Genomic DNA, 20,169 nt, shown 5'->3' on the forward strand with positions numbered 1-20,169 from the left:
AAAGAGACAGCTGAACCCAGCTGAGATCAGAGCCATTGTCCAGGGTGATAACCCTGGATAATGGAGTTAGAGAAGAGAGCCCTTTGCTGTGAGTGAGATCGCCATATCATGTCTAGAACTGGATGAGAGGTAAATAGAAGTTAAATCTATGATGAACAGTAAGGAAGATAATAGACAATAACAATAGAATAATAGTAAATAAGACTAGACATGAAAGGGAATATCATTTATCACAAAATATTGACTTCAATATATAGAATCAGGCTATAAAAGAAGTGTTGAAAAATAAGCTACAGAACAGTGGGGAAGGGAGGAAGAGGAAGACTGGATGAAGCAAATTTCACGATTATGTAGGTGTGATGATACTTCAGGGACATGTTGGAGGACCATCACCCAGGCACTTTGTGCACACCACCCAGAAAGCCCCATCTCTCTGCCCAAAGAAGGTCGGGGGTGGGGACCCCCTGACTTTGGTTGTAGGCCTGTGTTTGTGTTCACTTCATTTCAGGGGCAAACCACAGAGTTATCGGAAGTTCACAGTTGTTCAGGAAAACTTTTTTGTTTCTTTACCATTTTGTGTCTCTCGGCAAGCAATATTTTCTATGTAATTGCAGCTTTTGACTTCACTCTGATTATAATTAAGTACAGTTAAAAGGGATAAGCTACAAGAATGGACACATTAACAGTAATTACTTATAATTTAAATGGAATGAATAATCCCGAGAAGAGAAAGAAGATTCTGACCCAGCTGAAAAGATTAAACTGTTCTATTGCAATGCTTCAGGAAACTCACCTTAATGAGACAGAACATAAAAAACTCAGAAGGGAGTGGGTGGGGCAGGTATATAGTGCTTCATGTGAAAGGGGTAGAAAGAGAGGAGTTGCCATTCTGTGTCACAGATCACTAGGTTTCGCTTTAGAGAAGATGTATGATGACAAAAATGGACGCTACATCTTGGCTGTGGGTACAATTAGAGGAGTGAAAATATCTCTCTTAAACATCTATGTGCCTAATGAAGATGATCCTAGCTTTATTAAGGACATTTCAACTCTTTTGACAACTAAAGCTGATGGATTTATAATAGCAGGATGTGATTTTAACTGTGTGATGAACCACAAAATGGATAAACACCCATTTGAACAAAGACCAGTGCCCCTGACGGATAAAATATTGCCCACTCTGATTGAAGAATTGGGGCTGATAGATGTATGGCGTCAAGGTCACCCTAGGGAGCGTGATTACACCTATTTTTCAGAGGTTCACGGAAGCTATTCCAGAATAGATCTCTTCTTTGTCTTAAAGAGAGACGTGCATAAAGTCACAAATTGTCACATTAGGCTAATAACAATATCAGACCACCGCCCAGTTGTTATGACAATACACTTAGAGAATGATAAACAACCTAAACAGTAGAGAATGAATGTTTCACTTCTGAACCGCCCAGAAGTAATTCAGAGAATTAAAAAAGACTGCAACGAGTATATGGAACACAATGATAATGGGGAGGTATCAGTGTCTATCTTTTGGGAAGCTGCAAAAGGGGTAATGAGGGGCAAGCTCATTTCCTTGTCATCCCAAATTAAAAGTCAACGCAATAAAGAACAGGTAGAACTAGAAAATCACATACAGCAATTGGAGGAGGAACATAAAAGGACAAATGATGAAACTATCTTAAAGTCTCTCAGCGAATACAGGAATATATTGAATAACTTGTTGACACATAGGGCTGAGGGTGCATTACGGTTTGCTAATCAAAAGTATTATGAATCAGGTAATAGGGCTAGCAGGCTATTAGCATTTCAGTTGCGCAAGAAACAGGCAGATCGCACAGTGGAAAAGATAATGCATCCCTTTACAAAGAAAACACTGTCCCACCCTAAAGACATAGCAGAAGCTTTTTCAGCTTACTATGAGACACTTTATGATTCAGAGGAGATAGACAATAAAACAGAAAAGATTAAGAAGCTACTAGGCAAAATTACGTTACCAAAATTAATGGAAAATGACGCTCGAGCAATGAGGGAGTCAATTACAAAAAAAGAAATTGAGGAAGCCTTAAAAAATTTAAAAAAAACAATAAAGTGCCAGGAGCAGATGGGTTCCCTGGGGAATTTTATAAGCATTTTGAAACAGAAGTCACTCCCCTATTATAAAGGGTATTTAATGATGCCCTCACAAATAATGATCCCCCAAAGTCCTGGTCAGAAGCAATAATATCTATAATTCCCAAGGAAGGCAAAGACCTCATAAATTGTTCATCCTACAGGCCAATAAGTCTGCTCTGCTGTGATGTAAAAATTCTGACTACAATATTGGCAAATCAAATTCAAAAATGTATCCACAGAATAATTAAGATTGGGTTAAATTGGCACTACCTGAAATATACACTAGGAAAAATGGGATTTCATAGAGATTTTATTAATTGGATTAGTGTGTTATATTCTGGACCCACATCCAGGGTGCGGGTGAATGGATATTTCTTAAGGAACTTCAGTTTAAAAAGAGGAACTAGGCAGGGATGTCCTCTTTCGCCTCTACTATTTGCGATTACTATCGAGCCCCTGGTGGAAAGTATATGGACAGACTCTAGAATTCATGGAGTAACGGCAGGAGGAGTCACTCATAAAATCTCATTATATGCGGATGACATTATTTTGTATATTTCTAACCCTCTGAGTTCAATCCCTAGGCTTATGACTTCTTTAAGAGATATTGGAGAAATCTCAAGCTACAAGATTAATGAAACCAAGTCAGGGGCTATAATGCTGGTGGGCAAATGACCAAAAAGTTTAGATAAAGAGGTCACTTTTAATTGGCCAAAGAGGGGATTTAAATACTTAGGCGTTATGATGACACCACAAACCTCGCAACTATTTAATGAAAATTATGGTAGACTAATCACACAAATAAAGTCGGACCTAACCAGATGGGAAATTCTCCCTCTGTCCTTATTGGGCAGAATAGAAACAGTGAGAATGAATTTACTCCCAAGGTTAATGTATCTATTTCAGGCACTCCCTATTTGGATACCGGCCTTTGTTTTCAAAACTTTAGATAAAATCATTAATAACTTCATTTGGCAAAGGAGGAAGCCAAGAATCAGACAGAAACTACTATTAAGCCCAAAAGAAAAAGGTGGTCTTAGTTTGCCCAATCTGACAATGTATTACTGGGCAGCACAACTTCGTGTTGTGGTCGAATGGTTTATACAAGATGAGGAGACAAACTGGATTGGTCTGGAGAACAATGCGTGCAAGTTGGTACCTCTTGAAGTGATCCCATTTATGGAGGGTAAGAAATGGAAAGATTTAAAAGTTGAAAATGAGTGGATTATCTGTACGCACAGGGTTTGGTCCCTGGTGAGGAAGAAAATAGGAGCACCTTTAACAATATCACGCACAGTGAAAATAGCCAAGATTATTGACTTTTTTCCAAACAAACTGGATGCTGTTAAGGTTTGCGTGATATAGGACCCCAGAATGCAGACAAGCAGGCAGCGTGATGGTAAGTGCAAAGGTTTAATAACAAAAAAACTCACTCACAGCAGGAGGCAGGAACAAAACAATAAACGGGCAGGCGAGACAGGCATGGCATGGGCAAAAAACAAGACTTGGTTTGAGAACTAGACTTGAGCATCATTTGAAAGACAAGACAAGACATGGTTTGAAAAATGTTTCCACGATGTGTAAACAGAACAGGTGTGTATAAATGGAGTGTGAACCAGGTGAAGCAAGACAGATTAACTAGGTGCAGGTGAACCGAATAAAGTTGATTAACAGAGAACACAACGTGACAGGAGCAAAACATGGCTTGAACAGAACGCAAATCTAAGGAAACAAACTAATAGAACTATAACTAGAAAAATATGAAACAAAAGCATTAGGGGGAGAGGGTTTGTGAAAATGGTCCTAAGATCACCTATAGTCCAGGTTGGAAGGAATTTGATTGGAAATTGAAAATTAGATTCTTTAAATCGTCCTTTAGTATATCAAAATATGACAGGAGTGCTACAAATTTGTGTTGGAAGAACTGTAATCAGATAGGGGATCACCCTCATATTTTTTGGGACTGTCCAACACTGAGATCATTCTGGCAGGGAGTACAGACAGAAATTCAAAAAATTCTTAAGTTCACCTTACCGCTGAACCCACTGCACTACATATTGGGCTTGACCCCAGGAGGAAATATTGGGAAAAGGAAAATCCAGTTAATACAAATTCTTCTATTGGTTGCAAGGAAAATGATAACTCTGTCGTGGCTCAAGCCTTTGCCTCCCACCCTTCAATAATGGCAAGGAAGACTGAAAGATGTGTATACAGTGGAAAAGATAACAACAACACTTCAAGTAAAAATTGATGTTTTTCTGAGAGTATGGACCCCAGCTATTTCCCACTTGGGATGGTCACACAAGTGAAGATGTTGTGGGTTCTAAGAAGTTGTGTTAGTCCCTTCTGTGGGTTTTGTCTTGGAAGACACTGGGTGGGTTCGCCCACCCCTCATGTGAGCCCATGAGGACCATTTTGATTGATTTCAATTGCTGAAATGGATGTTAACTGTTTGCCGAGACACTAATTCTTTTTGTTTATTTGCTTGTTTGTTTTCTGTGTGTGCAGGTAAATATGTACAGATGCATATATGCTGAGTACATAATAACGCATATACTCAAATAAAGAATGTAAAAAAAAAAAAAGCTCCTCCCAGACTACCATATGGTAAAGATGGGTAAAAAGCCAAAACAAATACCGGTACATGAATTTATAAAAGGTTATTTGCAATAGCATGACTTGTGCACTTAAAAAAACTATTAATTCATATAACCATTTTTGCATAAAGAACAGCACTTTATTATACAAGTGTGATGCTGTATATACTTCATTCCTTCTTGTAATAAAGCAAATGCGTTGATGTGCTTTTGTGTGAGTGGAGGTGTGGCCTAAGAAGTCAGTTTTATATTTTGTTTTTTGGCCCATTTTTCCTGAGGAGTAGATGCCTAATAATAATGATCACCTTGATAAAAAGGGTTTGATCTTCGGTCCTAAACCCACTTATACAAACACACATCACCTGATATGCTTAAATCCAACAAGCATTGTAGTTAATAAAGCTTAGAGTTGGAAAATACACATAAAAATATTAAATGGTCATCCCACTTAAACTAAAGCACACCCTTAAACCAGTGTTTCTTACTGAAAAGACCAACTTGCATCCTGGTCTAGGCTTTTTTTTGTTACAGTTCCAACTGTTTAGATTTTTTTAGGCAGGAGAAAACAACATTAGGAGAGGATTTTCAAATTCTTCAACTCTCAAAACACATCAGCCTTATTTGAAGCACATGGTCTCTAGTCTTTTCCATTTTGAGAAGCAGCTAACAGAAAGGGACCTCTGTGACATGTCATTTAATGTTTTAGATTAAATCAAGTTATGGATGACAAATTAGATGTTTTGTTTAAACTCTAATCAACCTCATATAATTGTGCAACCAGGCATTATGGCAAAAACAACAGTTTTTTTAATATCTCCCCTCTCTGAACAGATGTAGTCATTAAATTTAGGAATGTGAGATTAAGATACAGCAAAAATAAAGAAGTACATAAATTCATTTAAAGCATTTTTAACATTTTACTAAGGGTGCTGAAAAGTGTGGATGACACTCTACGTATCATTGATGGTGCATTAAAGAATATTTGTAATGCTACTAATCTCTCACATCGCTGTCACTTTTACACTTCCATTTGTCAACACATTCTTGTTTTCTCTAGATTTGATGTGATTTAAGTATATTTTATTTTTTACCACACTACTTATGTAATTTACCTTTGGGGATTTATAAATTTGTAATTACTTAATTTACTTTGGTTAAGCTTTGCTTATATTCTGTTAAAAGACACATGAAGAATGTACAGTATTACCTTGAACAATGAAGGCCTGTGTTATAAGTTGTCTTGCTGCTTCTGTCTCACTGTTTTTGTAGGTAAAGCTGTGGCTCTCTCTGTGGTTCTCTGGGAGACAGCTTCTCCTTCTAGGAGCAGGTTTAGGCTGTGATCTTATCAGGGTGCAGCATATTTAATTACATGAAGGTACATTTATAAAATAAATGCAGGTATCTTTCTACTAATGGTGCCACCTTCTACTCTCTGTGTAGTTCTACCATGGATAATGTAAAAATAACTGTAATCAGAGGTCAGTAGAGTAGCCAAAAATTGTACTCAAGAGAAGCACTACTTCAGAGTATTTTTACTCAAGCAACAATAAAAACATTAAGGGTAAAAAAGCTATTCAAGTACTGAGTAACTGTGAATATAACATCTGATCTAGTTTGTGAAAATTTATGTAATCTTAAAATTTTAGGCTATGTGCAAATTCTGGAATTTAAAGGATAAAATAGTCAAATTTAATAACAAAGTAACAAATTCAGGCTAAGGAAAGAAACATTTCCAAATTACACTTTTCCAAAACATAAAACTGTTGAACCCAGTACTTACAGTAAGTAATGTGTACATGTTAAAACAGTGCAATGTACTTGCAGTGACAATATCTAGTGTTTACTGTATTTTCACCTGACCTCCAAATGACCCAGCAGGCTCAGCAAATAGAAAATAACATAAGAACAAGTAGCTAGTTTACACCAAGTTTACGTTTGATAAATGTTTGGTTAAAACATGTTTGTTCTTTCTTAGGTGAAGTAGGTGGGTACAGTAGCCAGACATTGTACCCAAGTAATAGTAGCGTTGCTTCAAAATAATATTACTCAAGTAGAAGTAAAACATACAGTGCAGTAAAACTACTCCTAAAAGTAATTTGTTTTCCAAAAAGCTACTCAAGAAAATATAACTGAGTAAATGCAACTAGTTACTACCCACCTCTGACAGTAATAAAATCGTAGTTTGTACAATATCAAGTACCACACAGGAAACCACCAGCACGTTTTAACATGACTTGTTTAAAAGCAATTGAGAATGTGCTCTTCTAAAATTATAATTTATTTGCTGGACAAAATTAAGTGTGTTTAATACATGTTCAGTAAACAGAGCAATGGCTTGCTTGAAGCAGCCATAATTATCAGGCTTCCACATTGATTATTATCATTCTGTGCAGTGACGTCTTCTGCTCTGATCTTTCTGTTTTTCAACTAAAGCCTGTTCACACCTAATGCAGAAAATCCATCAGGTCCATGTTACAGTTTCCAAAGCCGTCTTCCATTTCTACCTTTAAAAGATGAATTTCATGCTTCTCTCTGCTTGATGATGTGCCCCTTCCTGTTATTTAAGCTCCTTGAGGGCGGAAAAGATGCAGTCGACACTGAAATGGCCCTCGGTTGGATTGTGTTTCTTCTGTTAGTGAGTGGCAGTGTTGCACTTGGAAACTTGCACAACTACAATGTGTCACAAAGATGTATGAGGGATATCAACACGTTCCTTTGGGATTTAAACCAGGATGAGCCAAAGGAATACGCTGCCCTCAGTAAGTGCTGACGCTTTACTGTTATTTTCTTTGCTGTGTGTCTGGTGCAGTGACATTTTTGTCAGATTTAGATACCGAGAGTGAGACTTGCCCACAGTAAAACCATTAAGACCTTGGTTCAATTCCCACCAAATGCAAATGTGATGTAATATGCATTGTCGTTTTTTTAAATAAGTAAATGTAAATGCAAAATGTTCACTCATCCAAACATTTAGATGTCAGACATTATTGATATAGTTACATAGATTGGTGAAATGCTAAAATGCCCTGGTAGGAGTTTTTTGATATTTGCTCATTTGCATCCTGTAGTTAAAGCCCTACTTTGCAGATGAGTTGCGAAGGATCAGAACACCTTTCCTGACTGTACAAAAGTATCAGTTGGGAAAAGAGTATATAAAATTCCACAACAGAAAAAGTTTATTAATTTCAGTAACTCAATTCACTAAGTGAATCAAATTATGCAGATTAATTACACCAAGACAAATGTTTAAAAGGCTTTATGTCTGTTAAATATGATGATTCTCTGCTAACAGCTCATGAAAACATAACATTTATGATTAGACTATTACAGCACACCAATATATACAGCTGTTTTCTGACTAAACATCAGTGGTTGTTTCCCTCCTTTTTTAAAGTGTATGATTCCTTTGGAAAGATGGGCAGCAGTGTTAAAGAAGGTAATGTGAACCAGCCCGGTTCAGTGCAGCAGTGTCGCTCTGCCATCGGCCCTGGCTTCTCTGCACAGTACTGCCAGGTGTTCCTGAAGCAGGTGAATAATATAAAAGACCTTGATGGTGGATGGATATGAAACTAGAGAAGAAAACAGTATTTTCTCCTTCTTCTGCAGGGAACAATCCAGTATTTTGTGGGTATTTGTGTTCCTGACTCCTGCAGGGAAGTAGATGTCAAACAACTGGTACTGTGTGGTGAGAAACTCTTAAAACAGATTTTGTGTAGATCTGTTCCTCTGGTTTCTTTGGTTATTTTTGTATTATTGTCTCACATATGGCTTATTTTTCAAACAGACAGACTTCAGTTCAACCAAAAGTCCCTCCTTAGTCTATTACCCCCCAATCTGATCAATCAGTCTTCTCAGGAAATGATCATGACTCACTGTTTGGTTGACACAGTTGCTCCTGATGCGTCAGACGTTGCCTGCATGTCAGTATATGAGCCATCTCTTTTCACCCCCAGTAAACGATATGCTTGTTTTTTAAATGTTTTAAACTTGGTTCCTTTTCCTCCTTAGGTGTGTGTGTTGTGTAATGTTAGCCATTCCTCTTGCGGCTACCCTCTTCACAGCCTTAAGAAGGTCAGAGCAGAGCAGCACGATCAGTCACACAGCAGAGTCTTGCCATTTAAACGTTTATGGCACCCTGAAAAGCAATGGCAGTGAAATAAATGGCAGAACATTAGAGGAAAATGGTAAGGTGCATTTGCATCTGATCTGTTAATATTTAGACAATGGTTTTACTCAGTAGTTTCTTTTTGCAGACAGAAACAACCCTGCTGGACAATGTATTTCTCAAAGCTGTCTTTCCAGCTGCTTGCAAGCATTCTCCTTGCAGACAACAAGCAAGGGAGTCTTCAGCACCCCCTTCTATGTCCAATGTGAAAACTACACCTTTCTGAACGGCATACGTGTTCTCAGTTTGCTTTGGATTATATGTGGCCACGCCGCACAGTTCCCAGTAATTAACAACCTGGGTATGAAGGAAAATAGTTAACTAAGTCTTACTTTCATCCAAATACTTTATTCACAATGCCATATCTCTGTTGTAGATAACTACAAAACATGGAGGAGAGCAGTTGAAAGCAGCCCAATATACGTGTTCACCATCAGTGGGCCTGTTTTTCTGGCTGTTGATACCTTCTTATTGCTGGGGTGAGTCTATTGAAAAATTCTTGAACATATTTTTGTGCTTAAAATGATTTTCTGTACATTGTTGCTGTTTCAGGGGTTTGCTTAGTGCCAGGTCCTTGCTGAGCTCAATTGACAAGGCAGAAGACAATCTGAGTCTGGGTTTGGTTGCGAACTATCTCTTCAAGAGGATTAAAAGGCATGATCTTAAAACTAGAAGACTAAATTACAGTGCCTTGCAAAAGAAAAAATACCCCTTAAACATTTTTTTTATTTTGTCTTTGGAATTTTATGTGAGAAACCAACAACAACATAATTCTGGAGAAAAAAAACACATGGCATGCTGATGGGCTGCATGGCGCAGTTGGTAGCACTGTTGCCTTGCAGCAAGAATGTCCTGGGTTCAACTTCCGCCGGGGGTCTTTCTGCATGGAGTTTGCATGTTCTCCCTGTGCATGCATGGGTTCTCAACGGGTACTCCGGCTTCCTCCCACAGTACGAAGACATGCCTGTTAGGTTAATTGGTCTCTCTAAATTGCCATAGGTGTGTGGATGAGTGTGTGCTTGGTTGTTTGTGTGTTGTGTTGCCCTGCGATGGATTGACGACCTGTCCAAGGCCTCCTGCCCACAGACTGCTGGAGATAGGCACCAGCTTCCCACTATGGAAGAAGCGGAATAGAAAATGACTGACTTCAGATCTTCTTGGGTATGTTATTACCAGCTTCACACATCTAGCGACTGAAAGTTTTGCAGATTCCTGTTTGCAAAATACCTCAACCTCTGTCAGACTGATTTGACAGTCTGTGAACAGAATTTTTTAGGACCTGCCACAGATCCTTAATTGGATTTACTGTACATCTGGTCTTTGATTGCTCTTTTCTAACACATGGGCTTGCTTTGATGTACACCATTCCCCAGTAGCTCTGGCTTCACATTTAGGACCCTTGTTGTGGTCCTAGAGGGTAAACCTCCAGGCCGATCTCAAGTCTTTTGTAGCATCTTGTTCATTATATTGACTGATTTATAACCTAACCCTGTTTTAAACTTCGCGGACCTGTCTGATGTGTTCTTTGGTCTTCATGATACTGTTTGTTCACTAATGTTCTCAGACAAACCTCTGAGGCCGTCATGGAACAGTTGGATTTATACTTAGATTTAATTACACACTGCAGGACTTCAGTTACTAATTATTTGTCTTGTGTTTTATTGAGGGGTATTAGTTAAAAAAAAGAAAAGCTTTTAGGCAAATACTTTGCGTTGGTCTATCACATAAAATGCCAGTAAATAAATTCAATTGTTGACAAAATGTAAACTAGTTTAAGGGGTGAAAGGCACTATAATCCAGGACATGTATTTGTACAGTAAATCTATAATTAGGACAGGTTTTACTGAGAATTAAAAGGTTACATTTCTCTCCTGCTGCTCCAGGATTCAGCCTCTGCACCTGTTTACAATGTGTTTCACTATCAGCCTCATCTCTTTGGTCCAGGGGGGACCCTACTGGTTCCCATTTGTTGAAACGTTGATTGATTGTAAGGCATACTGGTGGGCTAACTTACTACTGATTAGCAATCTCCTACCAGTCCACGAGATTGTAAGTTTCAGCAGCTTTTCATATCTCCTCATGCAGCATTTCAGTTCATATTTGCCTATTTCTTCACATTTTCTCTCTAAATCTCTCCTCAGTGCATTCCCTGGACGTGGTACCTGTCTCTAGACTACCAGTGTTACGCTACTACCCCTCTGTTGGTCTATATTTATCGGCTGTATGTTCACATCATTTAACATCATCCCATACACCACATAAACTAGAGTAATAACCTTTTCCATTCTGTCTCCTGTTTTCAGTAAAAAGAGTGTGTTTGCCGTTGTGGTAGGAGGCCTTTTAGTGATTACTATTGTGACCAGTGCTGCTATAACTGCATGCCTGCACCTCCCAGTCTTTCATCCATCTACAGTGTAAGCCTCCTCCATAATAAACCTGAATGAACAGCTTCAGTAAATAACAACATGTAACTAGTCTTTTAAGAGCCACATGTTAACCTTGAAGTGTTTGTCTTTGCAGAACATCAGACAACTATGTTTTGTATTACTATGTGAAACCCTACACAAGATATGGACCATTTCTCATAGGGATCCTAACAGGAATATACCTGACAACAAAGAAAGATCAGCTTTTAAAGGAAAAGGTGAGATGATTTGATCATCCATCCTTGCCATAATATTCTATATCGTGTTGTTGCAAGATTTGAGAATGCTTCATAAATTAAGTAGAATTTAAATAAAAAACAGGGTGTTTTTCATTTTTTTTCCAGTGGTTTCTCAATGTGACCTTTATCTGAAGAGAGCAGGATTCTCCTTTTTTGCAGAGAAATATTTAACTCTTTGCAGCCGTGCACACCACCGCAGTTTAGTGCTCTCCTGTTAGTTGACCATGGAAAAAACTGTCTATTTCCTGTTGCGTGTAATTTTCTGGGCCATTTCTGTTCAGAAATATAACAGAATTACAAAGTTTCAAGTGCAACTGATACCTTTTAGCCAAAACTTGCCTTCATATTTCTGTGCCTATTCTTTTTATTCAGTGGCAACCAGCGCTTGGGTGGTTCTGCTGTCTTTCCCTGATGGTTTTGCTTATTGGACTGGCCTACCTCCTGAAAGAAACTCCAGCCCACCCATCTGTGGCTCATGCTCTCTATCAGGGGACGCACAGACTACTCTGGGCTCTGACTGTGAGTTGGATCATACTGGCCTGTGAGGAGGGCTTTGGAGGTTTGAACAAATCAAATTAGATCTTCAAAATGGCAGAACACTGTGATTTTAAAAAGTGTGCATATTTGATTATACTTCTTTGTTATTTGGTTACTTTTATAAAGAACTCCCGCACAGATATTAGGTTCTGTCTGTTTTTTAACTGTAGGTATTGTAACACACAGCAACAGTATAGAAAAGAGTTGCAGGTTCTAAAACTGTCCCTCTACACCAGTTTGTGTGTGTGTGTGTGTGTGTGTGTGTGTGTGTGTGTGTTCCTGTCTTGGCATCACAGTGAGAACCATTTTCCCGATTTCACCATCAAATTGAGGACCGTTTGTACCAAAGTGAGGACATTTTGCTGGTCCTCACGACTTATTTTGCTAACGGTTAGGTTTAGGACTAAGGTGTGAATTGACTTTAGGTTAAGGTTAGGGTTAGGCATGCACTGGTAATAGTTAGGTTTAGGGTTATTGTCAGGGTTAGGGCATAGAAAGGGTTGAAAATGACTGAAAATCAATGGAAGTCAATGGGAGTCAACACATGGTCCTCACTACATATAGCAAAACAAGAGTGTGTGTGTGTGTGTGTGTGTGTTTCTCCAGGTTTTATCAAGACATTCCTGTCATTTGGTTTCTGGGTTCCTCTTTCCAACATTAGCTTTGCCTGCTATCTTATACATCCCATCTTCATCATCCTCTACAATGGCTTGCAAGAAACGCCAATGCACTACACAGACATCAACTTTGTGAGGATTTCATCTTAATTATTCAATAACAAACCAACATTCTTTTATTTCTGTTTTCGTCTTATCTTTGCACCACTGGGTGTCTGTCATTTTCAGATGTACCTGTTCCTCGGCCATCTGGTACTAACTCTGGTGTTCAGCAGTGCTCTCACTGTGTTGATAGAGAAGCCCTACCTCCACCTGAAACACAGAAGCATCTAGAGAAAGTGCCACGTATAATACAGTGCCCTTCACATATATTGGCATCCCTGGTAAAGATTTGTAAAAAAACTTCAAGTAAATTAATATTTTCTTGCAGTAGTGTAACCTCGCACTGAAAAAAATGCTGCAGTCCTCTAACAAAAAGCTTTGGAGATGTTCCCTTACCATACGTTTCACAATGCTTGGTGACAAGATATAGTTGGCTCTTCCTTGATTGTAAAAATTTTTTAAACCTCGTTGTCCTGAGTGTAGATATGAACATGTTTAGGATAGTAGCTGTTTTGTTGTTGTCATTTACTTTCTTATGAATATCAAAACAGTGCCTGCATGATTTATATGGCATCTGTTTCAATTTTTCCCATTTTGAAGAGTGGGTAAGAGAAGTTGGAATCTGTGTCCCATCATGTTTATACCCCAGAGAAGCAAAACATCATAGATTAAATGTTCCTTGACAGTGTAATCAACATAAAGTATACATTGAAAATGCTTCAGGTATTGTTAGATGTGCCGGTAAACTTGGTGCTGACTTTTATCAAAAGAAAACAATTACAGTTATGTAAAAAACATCAAGAGATCCCGTAAAATCTTTTTTTTCTAACATATTTGGACATATGGATATTTAACATCAATTTGAGCAATACTGATAAATTCAAATAAAAGATGGAAGAAAACAAATATTCTGTAAAATAAAACAAAAACTTAAATTTCTGGTGAGCAGTAACACCCTCACAATTAGGAAATTCCCACTAAAATTGGTTGAAATTATGCCTCAGATGCACATCTTTATAACATTATTAGTCAGTATTTTGAAAGAGGTTTGCCTTGTTGCCTTGAATATTTAGTTTGATGTGTGCCCTTGTCAGAGACTGGCTACAAGAAGCATCTCACTGATGATATTTCAACCATTCTTCAAAAAGGAATTTTTTCTGGCTATTCCTTGTTTAAAAACAATGTTATTATTAGTGTACCTTGAGCATTTTCTTGTTCAGAAATTTAAGAAATAATTAGACATCTATATATGGAAGTTTTTCCCATGACTGCACATTTCCCACCTGGATAAAGGTGCTCAATTACCATCATTACCTTTATTCAAATCAACTTTTTATGATGCCTGTTTAATTGACTGACTTATAGATTTTTTGTAAATAAAACTCTAAAATTATTTATTGCATCCCAACAGCTCTGTGGATTTTTTGCCTTTCACTGTTGTTTTTTTTTTTACAGCATTTATTTTTGTGACTGTAATTTGCATTATTCCCCCACTCTTTTTTTTCACACCTCATTTGATTTCCTGTGACATTACATAGTAATGTAATATGTAGACTTCACTCAAAAATAAATGAGCTAAAATTACAGCAATTAAGATGTCACTTATTTAATTTGGCTGCCTTTTCTGTTTCTGATTCACTTTTTATTTCATCCCTTACCATCTTTAAGTGTCCAAGAACACAAATGACTTTACTGCACTTGTTCTAGTAGGTCAGAACCACAAATCAGACAATGACTCAACTGAAGAAAGAATAACAAAAGATTTTCATTACATGTGATGTCAAACACATTTGCAGGCTTGCTTCTCAGTGAAAGTGTACGTGGAGCCGGGGCCTGGTTGTGCATTGCATGGGGCTGACACCTTCTCAGTGAGCAACCTCTAAGAAATGCAGATGTTACTACTGCTTTTTCATCTATCTAATATTACCAAGATGAAAAAGCCATGATGAAACAAACAGTTTAAACCTGCCATATGTTATGTCAGTCAGTCAGTCATTTTCTACCGCTTATTCCATAGTGGGTCACGGGGAAGCTGGTGCCTATCTCCAGCAGTCTATGGGCGAGAGGCGGGGTACACCCTGGACAGGGCCATATGTTATGTTTGGAAGCAAAAAGATGACAAAAGAAAATCTGACATAGGTGCACTCTCCAGGCTAAACTGTTTTAATTCATGTTTTAATTCAAAACGTAACATAAGTAAAACTGAGAAAACGTTCTGTTGTAGAGTTTGCATGCATCTGTTGTGGTATTCTAGCTCCATTCAGTTCATTTCAACCAAGACAAAACAAAATATTGTCGCACCTCTCTGGATTTCCACCTGTTCCAGGCCTGTGGATGTTGGAAAGCAGCGTGAAGGCTGGACCAGGGCCAGTCTGTGTAAAAATATAGCTTGCTTTGGTAAGACGATCCTTCCCATTTAATGACGACATAAGACCGCGAGGACACATCAACTCAAGAAGCTCGCGACAAACATGCTCCAGATGCATGAAATTATATGAGGGACTGATTTAAATGTTCCATTTTAAAGCTTTGTTTGGAAAAAGGTCACATTCATTGCACTCACAAGTCAATACAAAGCCACAGCTACCTCACAGATGAATTTAGTCTAATTATATTTCATTAGTTGCCTGGTAGAGTTACAAGGCAAAACAAGAACAGGTGTATGGGAGTAAGTGTTACACAACGGTTCAACACAGTTTTGACAGTTTGTGTCACCGCTTCCCTCCTCCTCCTCAGAAACACGGTAAGTTTTGACAAACTTGCAGGGAGCGCAAAGCTGGTACATCCCAGAGTGGTATTTCTATGTTAGTGCTACATTAAATTATACAACCGTTTAGGTAAATAAGCCTCGTATATTTTAGCATTACTTAAGTAATCTATTTACACTATCTGACATTAATTATTTTCATTTTCAATTGAAAGATAAATTGTTATATAATATCTTTCAGCACTGTAATTTATTTTCAGCTAGATAATTATAACACCTCATACGAAGACTTGGGTAAATTATAGTGAACTACAAATTGGATTAACAATAAGTGTAAAATCATTCAAACCAGTATATTAATTTACATACATTCACTGATTAGAAATATAAACAATAAACTGAACTAACACAAATATAAGGACAAACAATAAAGAGGAAACAAGCAATTTCTGCTGATAAAAATGAAATGGTCTGAAATAATGAGGGAACATTCAGCGATCCTTCTAGATTAAACGATAATTCAGAAGATTTTAATGGAGATTCACAAAACGTTTTTATCTGATTGCTTTCTCATTTAGTCAGCAGATGAAGAGGATGCAGGAAGATAGGACTTAAAGTTCTCTTTGATCAAATTTTTTCTTTATCTAGCTCCAGATCAACATACTAACACAGAATCTTCCCACCACACGTCAATGTTAACGTCAGCCATGATCTCAGGCTCTCAGCCCACAGGCAGGATAGCGGTCAAACTTTTCACCTTTCTCTCTGCTGAGTCTAGACCTGGGTTGCTCTGAGGAACGAGCCAAGCCAACTTTATTTATAGCACCCTAAAAACAACAAAACGGACCAAAATGATTAGCAGTTATACAAAATTATAAAACAAATTAAATACTAATTAAGTTGATCAGACTGGCTGAGTTTGACAGCTTACCTTGAGGAGAGACTGGAGTCTCACACATCTAACTTTTCCTGGTTCTTCTCTTCAAAAATCTTGATGATCAAAATATCAGTGGAAACATGCAAGAAACTGTTCAGCAGTTATAACAATGGTTAGATTGTTACGATGGAAAGATTTTTTCATTGATTATTAAGAAGTGTATAAATAATTTTTAAAATGACATTTTGTAAATAAGTAAAAATAAATAAATCTCTTTCACAATTGATCCTACTTTTACATTGTTTATTAAGATAGTTTATTAGTTAGTTAAGACATTTATTTCAAACATGTAGAAGAACAAAAATAGAAACAATATAATCCATAAATAATAATAAATACCCATAAAACATGGTGCAAAACCCAAGAGAAAGAAAATGAAACAATAATTTTTTAAGTTGCATATCTGAAAAGGAGTGGGAAGAGGTACAAACTTATTTAATCCCACCCCTTCTCCAAAACGCTTTAATAACTTAATAAAAACTTACTTTGTAATCTTGTAAGAGACATCCATCTCATTTTCTATAAAAACAAACTTCAAATGAAAATAATTTTACATGTATATTTGCCAGGGATATAAATAATGTTGGGCTTAACAGTATGTGTGGTGGAAAACTGCACATCAGGTTTGGTAAAGAAAACGTACAGAAATTGCACAAGGAGAACAGAACATAGCGCACCGGCAGAGTAACACTGAAAACCAGTGAGCTTATATACTGAGGTGAGAGTGGAGAATGATATTAAATGCAGCTGAGTTAATCAGGGGGAGTTTAAACAGCTGTGGAGGAGAGATCTGAGCAGGGGAGCTGAGGGAAGGAGACTAATTAACACAGAAAACACAAAGCTGGCTTAACTAAACACAAAGGAGAACAAGCCTAACACTAGAAAATTAACTAAAATGCACAATCACAAGACATGAACAGGTTAGAAACTAAAAACAAAGGAATGAACAAATAAGACTTTATCTAACCACAATAAAGAACTCAAATAAAAACAAAAACACCAACACCCAAGAATCATGGCAGGGCCAGCATTATGCTGTGTCTTCCTCAGCAGTGACAGAGAGACAGGTCAGAGTAGATGGGAAGATGGATGGAGATAAATACAGAGCAACACTGTAAAGAAACCCTTTTAGAGGCTGCAAAAGACTGAGACCGAGGTTCACCTTCCATTAGGACAATAACGCTAAACATACAGCCAGAGCTAGTCAAAGTCCTGACTAAATCCAATTGAGAATCTTAGGAAAAATTTAGATTAACAGACGCTCTCCATCCAATATAACCTAGAGCTATTTCACAAAAAAGAAAATTAGCAAAAATACAGTCTACATGTGCAAAGCTGGGAGTGACATACAAAAAGACTGTAACTGCAATGAAAGAAAGTTGTATCAAGTATTTACTTAGAGGCAGTAAATGCAAATACACACCATACGTTTCAACATTTGATTTGTAAAAAAAGAAAACTGGAAAACCATTTATTGCTATCCTTCCCATTCACGTTTATTAACTACTTTGTGTTGGTCTATTACATGAAAATCTCCTCATAATACATTGGAGAATGTTGTTGGGACATGACCAAATATAAGTTCAAGAGGTATACATTCATATGCAAAGCTCTATTTGAAAAGATACCTAATTTGAAAATAAATTATTTTCTCTCTCATTAGACATTAAGTTACCTGGTTCTGTTTGAAATTGATGAGAAAATTCGTCAGCCAAAGTAGGTCATGCCTGAAGATGCCTTGAGGTGTACATATCAGGTTTTAAATGTTCAAGATCAGCACATGTTCACAATATCAGGTAACTAACTTTGTAGTTGTGGGGGACAACATCTAAAAATAGCCCCACACCCCAACACCGCGGCTCTGCCTGAACTCTCACTGAAGTCCTGCATCATAGGTCTATATCCTCTACGGCACGGCCATGAAATGGGTACGTACTATTTGTCTGGCTGGAAATCCCCCTGCAGATGAGACAAGTGTTTTAATTATTGTAGTTTTATTAGCTATGATTCAGCTGTGAGGTAGCTTGTCATTTGATTGTGGCTTTATGGCTGTAACAAACACTCTGCTGCTGCATAATTCACATTTTACTGAGCATCAGCTTTCATTTGCTAAATTAAACTGAATTAAACTTATAATATTATTTTTCCCTCTTTTATTATTATTATTTTTTTTATTTTATTATTATTTGGCAGATTTGAAATACAGTTTGTACTTTATGTCATAATTTTGTTTAGCTTTCACATTTCAACCTACGACATGCACACACGTTAAAGGGAAATCTGCTCTGAATCAGACGGAGAAGAAGAGATTTAACATGCTCTGTTGCTGACAGCTTTATCGTTTTCCAGTACATATCAAGCTCTTTCCGCTGTAAAACAAATAACACTAGCAGACAGTCTGATCTCAATGAAAGTTGGAAAATATTAGGATGAGCAAATGTTTTCTAATTTTATCCTGAAATGACTCTGAGCAGTTGAGTATTTCACAATAAGCATCTGAGGCTGCAGTGCTCAGTCAGGTGTCCTTTATGAGGTTGAAATGTGACAAATGCAGATCAGGAGTGAAGATGAGCTGGTATTTTTCCAGTAACTCTGCCACCAGCTTCCATCTTATATATCAGAGTGAATGTTTTGAAAGCGCTGCCCCCGCCGATGCTTCATATCCACACTCCACACATGGGGCCCACTTTCCAAAAACAGTTTGGACACTTCACAAAATGTTGTTTAAAAACAGGATGCTGAGACTGACAAATCATTTAAACCACGTGTAGCAAAAACTTATTCACGAACCTTTGAATGTTAGAAACTGTGTTTTATTTTTATTTTTCAATTGGCCACCAAGAAAAAAACATGGAAATTGTTTTGTTTTTTTTGTGCTGTTAAAAGTCTGGTGGAACATTTCATAATCAGGTTGGCAACAAGACGGCTGGAGGACTGAGCTAAAAACAAGGGTTTGTCAACAAAAAATCGCAAGGGGTTCATCGCCCTGTATTACAGCTAGGAGGAATAGTTTACCTGTTTAAGATGAATCTCAAGATTTTATTTTATACAAATTTCAAAGATCTTGATTGGTATTTTTGGTGACAGACCAGCTCAAAGTTTGCAAAATTAAAGGGAAAAAAGAGTTACAATCTGCTCCACCTTCTTTGCAGATAGATCAAACTCAGTTAGATTGGATGAAGAGCATATGTGAACAAATCAGGTGAATGCACATTCTTGCATTCTTAACTGGCTTTAGGTCTGAACTTTGACTGGGCCATTTTAATGCATGAATGGGCTTCGGTCTAATCAGTGCAATTGTTCCTCTGTCTGCATGTTCAGTGTTGATAAAATGACTCAATCTCAAAGCCTTTAGCAGCCTCTAACAGGCTTTCTTCCACTATTGCACTGTGTCTATCTCCATCCATCTTCCCATGAACTCTGACCAGGTTCACTGTCCCTCCTAAACTGAAGCATCCCCACAGCATGATACTGCCACCACCATCTTTCACCCTGGGGATGCATGTCTTCGGGTATGATGTGCAGCTTTCTATTTCACCACACATGATTTGTTTCATGTAAGCCAAAACGTTAATCTTTGACCCTTTTTGCACACTGTAAACATAACCTTTAATGGCCTTTCAACAATGGCACTAGTAATAGTTGTGGTGTGGTTCTCTGCAGCCAAGGTTTGCCCCTGATGACATCAGGTTAAAGTTCAGAGTCACATGCTCTTGAAAGAATAGCAGTGAGGCTT

At 37.6% G+C, this 20,169-nt stretch overlaps 2 protein-coding genes across 3 annotated transcripts; both read left to right on the forward strand.

The window, feature by feature from the left end:
* oacyl (O-acyltransferase like) lies at positions 1-9,670 on the forward strand. Its single transcript, XM_047373509.1, has 9 exons — positions 1-129; positions 7,270-7,462; positions 8,098-8,231; positions 8,310-8,388; positions 8,488-8,623; positions 8,712-8,887; positions 8,957-9,169; positions 9,245-9,347; positions 9,421-9,670. The coding sequence occupies exons 2-9, from the start codon at positions 7,306-7,308 to the stop codon at positions 9,668-9,670; spliced, it is 1,248 nt and encodes a 415-aa protein (XP_047229465.1). The 5' UTR covers positions 1-129; positions 7,270-7,305.
* A 246-nt stretch (positions 9,671-9,916) lies between these two features.
* On the forward strand, positions 9,917-14,184 carry LOC124872873 (O-acyltransferase like protein-like). 2 transcript variants are annotated; one of them, XM_047373282.1, is made up of 7 exons: positions 9,917-10,917; positions 11,010-11,089; positions 11,172-11,282; positions 11,389-11,512; positions 11,906-12,092; positions 12,677-12,819; positions 12,916-14,184. In XM_047373282.1, exons 1-7 carry the CDS (start codon positions 10,777-10,779, stop codon positions 13,018-13,020), a joined length of 891 nt encoding a protein of 296 aa, XP_047229238.1. In that variant the 5' UTR covers positions 9,917-10,776; the 3' UTR covers positions 13,021-14,184. The 2 variants fall into 2 exon arrangements, with proteins under 2 accessions (XP_047229238.1, XP_047229239.1); XM_047373283.1 differs by having other exon boundaries at positions 11,906-12,052; positions 12,677-13,044.
* The last annotated feature ends 5,985 nt before the right edge of the window (positions 14,185-20,169 follow it).

The sequence above is a fragment of the Girardinichthys multiradiatus genome, chromosome 8, assembly GCF_021462225.1.
Source record: "Girardinichthys multiradiatus isolate DD_20200921_A chromosome 8, DD_fGirMul_XY1, whole genome shotgun sequence".
Taxonomy (NCBI): domain Eukaryota; kingdom Metazoa; phylum Chordata; class Actinopteri; order Cyprinodontiformes; family Goodeidae; genus Girardinichthys; species Girardinichthys multiradiatus.

Bases quoted from the DNA above. Each gene is read 5' to 3' on its own strand.
- oacyl (XM_047373509.1), top strand. From the start codon at position 7,306: ATGGCCCTCGGTTGGATTGTGTTTCTTCTGTTAGTGAGTGGCAGTGTT. The intron at 8,232-8,309 runs GTGAATAATATA...CTTCTTCTGCAG, and splicing joins GCCAGGTGTTCCTGAAGCAG to GGAACAATCCAGTATTTTGT. The intron at 9,348-9,420 runs GTGAGTCTATTG...TTGCTGTTTCAG, and splicing joins GATACCTTCTTATTGCTGGG to GGGTTTGCTTAGTGCCAGGT.
- LOC124872873 (XM_047373282.1), top strand. From the start codon at position 10,777: ATGTGTTTCACTATCAGCCTCATCTCTTTGGTCCAGGGGGGACCCTAC. The intron at 11,283-11,388 runs GTAAGCCTCCTC...TTGTCTTTGCAG, and splicing joins GTCTTTCATCCATCTACAGT to AACATCAGACAACTATGTTT. The intron at 11,513-11,905 runs GTGAGATGATTT...CTTTTTATTCAG, and splicing joins ATCAGCTTTTAAAGGAAAAG to TGGCAACCAGCGCTTGGGTG.